The sequence below is a fragment of the Musca autumnalis genome, unplaced genomic scaffold (genome assembly GCF_047663935.1).
Source record: "Musca autumnalis isolate F117 unplaced genomic scaffold, ASM4766393v1 scaffold_4, whole genome shotgun sequence".
Lineage (NCBI taxonomy): Eukaryota > Metazoa > Arthropoda > Insecta > Diptera > Muscidae > Musca > Musca autumnalis.
The window spans coordinates 52,260,801-52,266,155 of NW_027411977.1; the positions used below are offsets into that span (position 1 = coordinate 52,260,801).

General features: G+C 38.4%; 1 protein-coding gene across 1 annotated transcript; it reads left to right on the plus strand.

The window, feature by feature from the left end:
* Positions 1-388: 388 nt before the first annotated feature.
* Positions 389-4,026, plus strand: Srp54k (signal recognition particle 54k). Its single transcript, XM_073986305.1, has 3 exons — positions 389-718; positions 786-1,748; positions 3,005-4,026. The coding sequence occupies exons 2-3, from the start codon at positions 831-833 to the stop codon at positions 3,608-3,610; spliced, it is 1,524 nt and encodes a 507-aa protein (XP_073842406.1). The 5' UTR covers positions 389-718; positions 786-830; the 3' UTR covers positions 3,611-4,026.
* Positions 4,027-5,355: the final 1,329 nt, after the last annotated feature.

Here is a 5,355-nt window from a genome sequence, read left to right on the forward strand (position 1 = left end):
TATTATAGAATATATCTTGTTGAAATAAATCGTATTATGTATATTAATCACCAAAACTTAAGATTGTATAAAAGTAAATGAACAAAAATTGGCAGACAATGTGAATGCTATAGCATTCACGTCATTTTGCATCGGAATGCTATAGCATTCACGTCCGCGAACGTGTTAATCAAACGTTGTATCTGTTTTCAGCTTAAAAAAAAATCATCGAGAAAAAAACAACAGGGCAACGACGATACCAAAGTCCAGCGTTTATCTGTTTGTCGGCATATATTTCAAATGAATTTGAATTTTTCGGCATCATGCCCAACAGTGTAAAAACGGCCAAAACGACACAAAACTTTACCCAAACGTTGTATCTGTTTACAGCTTTATTGTTTGACGCAGCGTTGCTTTTGTATACGGAGGCGTTAAATGAAAAATAAATTAAAAAATATTTTCTATTTGTTAGTTGTAATTATATTAATATTTCTATTTAGCTAAGAATATGCGTTTATTTACAATGAGTTTTTATTTCGCAAACATATGTTTCGCAACAGTTCTCCAACGCCGTAACAACTGTCAAAGTGTTTAGCAACTTTGGACTCTGACTTGCACATCGACGTGTCAAAATATGTCGTTGTCTCTCTGTGTTTAGCAAGGGACGACATTAAAAAAAGTAAAAGTTTTCTTGTGTTTACACGAATATTTCCTTTGTGCAATTATAAAAATAATACACGTGAGAATAAAATCATTTTCTACATTTCATTGGAAGAAAATAAATGTTTTTTTTCTTGTCCCATTAGATTTCATTATAATCCAGCTCGTGGTCGTGGTGTAGCAGCAGCAAAATGGTTTTAGCAGATCTGGGAAGAAAAATAACAACTGCCTTGCATTCGTTGAGTAAAGCCACAGTTATCAATGAAGAGGCCTTAAATTCCATGCTCAAGGAGATATGTGCTGCCCTCTTGGAAGCTGATGTCAACATTCGTCTGGTCAAGCAATTACGTGAAAATGTCAAAGCTGTCATTGATTTTGATGAAATGGCTGGTGGCTTGAATAAGCGACGCATGATTCAAAGTGCTGTTTTCAAGGAATTGATCAAATTGGTTGATCCTGGTGTTAAACCATATCAACCTGTTAAGGGAAAACCAAATGTTATTATGTTTGTCGGTCTTCAGGGTTCCGGCAAGACAACAACATGTACCAAATTAGCCTATCACTACCAGAAACGCAATTGGAAGTCATGTTTGGTTTGTGCTGATACATTCCGTGCTGGTGCCTACGATCAAGTCAAACAGAATGCCACCAAGGCTAGAATACCTTTCTATGGTAGTTATACAGAAATTGATCCTGTCGTCATTGCCCAGGAAGGTGTTGATATGTTTAAACGTGAAGGTTTCGAAATGATTATTGTCGATACTTCGGGTCGTCACAAGCAGGAGGAATCTTTGTTCGAGGAGATGTTGGCTGTTGCAAATGCCGTTAAACCCGATAATATTATATTCGTGATGGATGCCACCATTGGTCAGGCTTGTGAAGCTCAAGCTAAGGCTTTCAAGGAAAAAGTTGACATTGGTTCGGTTATCATTACCAAATTGGATGGTCATGCGAAGGGTGGTGGTGCATTGTCAGCTGTGGCGGCCACAAACTCTCCGATTATTTTCATTGGTACTGGTGAACACATTGATGATTTGGAACCATTCAAGACAAAACCATTCGTTAGCAAATTGTTGGGTATGGGTGATATTGAAGGATTGATAGATAAGGTAAGTGTGGTGGTAGTGTGTAACGGGGAAATTGTGTAGTTTGGAGTGTTGGAAATGTATTGAAGATAGAGGACACAGCAAAAGCACTTAGTTAAAAAATTTCTTAAAATTGGAGCTCATACGTATGTCATGAATATTATGACCATAATAGAAGCTCTGTTTCTATTATGGTCATAATCGCTGGTCTATGGTCGAATCGCTGCCTCTATTACGATGATAAAAGTTTTTTCAAGGGCAAGTCCATACTTCTTGAGAAAACAGCTCGAAAGTGGTAAAAACACTCCTATGGTACCATATGTAATGGCTGGAGAGCACGATAACTCTCGAATTGATCAACCGAATTGGTTCCAAATTTGGCCTTCGTCATATTTTGTCCAAACTTAGTTTCAGTTCGAAGATGGACAATACCGGTCCAAAACTTTGCGTACTTCCCCAAAATATTTAAAAAAGTAACTAAAATGGTATCGTGCATCATGAACGGGGCAGCAAATGTAGTACAAACTTTGAATCTCCTATTTTGTCCAAATTTAGTTTAACTTTCAAATGGCCCATATTGGTCCCGTCCTTTGGTACCCTGCTTTTCGTTGTGGTCCTGTTTAAGTCGATATTATGTTTTCCGTGGACAATGTTTCCTGGCATACTGGTCCAAAAGCCATACGATGACCCACTGAAATGACTAGTGCGCGCGATATCTATTGAAAAGATATTACTCCCAAAATAAGATTCATTTCCATAATAGACCAAGTCGGTCTATTCCTTTAAGTACCTCCTCCGCAACACTTTTGAACTTTAATCCTAATCCACATTTTAGTTGGCAAGCTCAAATGTCCAAAAAGGGCCACAATATTTTGAAAAGTACCAAAATAATTCGATCTGTCCGTAGATGAAAGTTTAAATTCACATAGGCTGATGGTATATCCTTTTTTTTTTGTTTTTCCTAAATCCACTTCTCCGATAATTCTGAATGCTTTGTTTGCAGCTTTTGTATTCGCTTCTCCTGGTCTCAACTTTTATAGTTGGTCCTCGTGTAATGAACATCAGTGACAGGCAGACATACTTTGGATGATCCAGCACTTCTCTTTGACTATTGCTCTGTTCCAGAACCTGCAAGAATCTACTAATTTTTACTACGATAACAATTTTTCCTTTATGTTATCGAAAAAAATAGTGAAAATTAGTAGATTCCTGCAGTTCTGGAACAGACCAATTATTTTACATTTACATCATTTTTTAATTTCCACATCTCTTACTTACAGGTCAATGAACTCAAACTCGATGGCAATGAAGAACTATTGGAGAAAATCAAACACGGTCAATTCACCATTCGTGATATGTACGAACAATTCCAAAATATTATGAAAATGGGTCCATTCTCTCAAATCATGGGCATGATTCCAGGTTTCTCACAAGACTTCATGACCAAAGGCGGCGAACAGGAATCAATGGCCCGCATCAAACGCATGATGACCATGATGGACAGTATGTGTGACGGTGAATTGGATAATCGTGATGGAGCCAAATTGTTCAGCAAACAACCACAACGCTGTGTTCGTGTTGCCCAAGGTTCGGGTGTTCTTGAACGTGAAGTCAAGGAATTGATATCCCACTATACAAAATTTGCTGCCGTTGTTAAGAAAATGGGCGGTGTCAAGGGTTTATTCAAACAGGGAGATATGACCAAAAATGTCAATCCAACACAAATGGCAAAACTTAACCAACAAATGGCCAAAATGATTGATCCTCGTATGCTGCAGCAGATGGGTGGTGTCGGTGGACTACAAAATATGATGCGTCAACTGCAACAGGGAGCTGCCGGTGGTCTGGGTGGTTTAGGGAATCTTATGGGCTTTGGTGGCAAGTGAAGTTAGTGTTGTGGTTTTGTCTAACAAAAAACAACACCTTTGGAAATCTGAACATATTTATTTTTTTGGATTGTTTGGGTTTTCTTTAGTTTATTATTTAGCAATATTATTTGTTAAGTGGTTGAAGGTTGGCCAAACCTTTCTTTCCCCCCGGCATTATTATTTACACAACAACAAAAAAGATCAACCTTTAATATTCCAATATATCTTGTTAACGATTGAGTGAAATTGGTTTAATTAAAAAAAATGAAAACTTATGAGAAAAAAGCATTATTGTTTCCACAGCATTACACGTGTATTTCAATTTAAATTAAGACATCTACAGACATTTGAAATACTATACAAACATAAACAAATCATTTAGTCGTTTAGTAATATCTAAATTGATTAAAATAAAAACAATGTTTTATATAAAATTTAAACTTTTCATTTAAAACAATTGTATTTTTTGTAAGCACGTAGAAACTTGGGTTCAGGTTTTGGTAAAGTAACCCATTCTCGACACCTCTATGTACATTTTAAAGTAGAAGATTTTTCGCAAAATGTTATTAAATCTTTCAATTTTTATCAATGTTCGGGACGTATTAGGTTCCATTTTGTACCCTGGTATGTTACCATATTCTCAACGACGTGGGAAAAGAAATTTCGAAATTCGAAATTAGTTACACCAAATTATTATAGCAAACTTTTGGGGGCTGTAATTTTGTTTTATCATACAAAATGCATATTTACACTGAATTCACGGTTTTTGAATTGAGATATACACATGTGGAGATGGCGTGCAGCGCTGTGCTGCTTATGGCTATATCACACCATATGGTTTTTCACATGTATGACATCAGCTGGTCTGTAATTTGTATACCCAAAGATACAACATACATGTGAAAAAGCATATGGTGTGATATAGCCTTTACGGAATCCATGCTGATGATCGGCAACTTGATAGCTATTCCTGATACTGGGAAGGACTAAGGCCTCAAGGGTCTTTGCTACGGGCGACAAAAGTGAAATCGGCCTGTACGATTCACTTTTGCTGGCATCCTTGCCTGCTTTCCGAAGCGGGAACACCCTGCCCATTTTCCAGACATCGGTAAGAATGAGGGTTGCTAGCGACAAGTTGAGAACTTTAGTGACATACTCCATTCTCGGTTCATCCAGCTGCTTCAGCATTAGCATGGAGATTCCATCAGGGCCCAACACTTTGGATGATTTAGCGTTCCTGATGGCATTCCCAACATCATCCATTGTAAACTGTGGTGGTTCATCCTCGGCAGGAAGAGATCTAATATATATAATACTCTTCTCTTCGCCCTGTCACTCTCGGGGTGCTCGACAAACTGTCGATTGAAAAACTTGCGCACCTCTTCTGGTCAGTCAACGTAACATCGCCAAACGCGACTGAGGTCTTATCTTCTTTCTTTCCAGGGTTCGAGAGTGACTTAATCGTTGCCAAAAATTCACTTATTCCGGCTCCAATGTTGCATCTTTTCAGATGCTGGGAAATTTGGTCTTACTTCGGGTATTCGACCAGCAGGTATATGGCGAGCGGCTGCAGCCTTGATGATGTCTCGGAACGTCCTTTCCGCTACCCGAACCTCAGAAGGATTCGGCAGTTCTCTGAAGCGGTGATTGGTGATCTCTCTGAAACTCTGCCAATCAGCTTTTCTATGATTGGCGAACGTGCGGCGTTCAGAGGTGATGAAATCGGGTGGTCTGCTAATGGAGACAGTTATGGGGGATGGTCT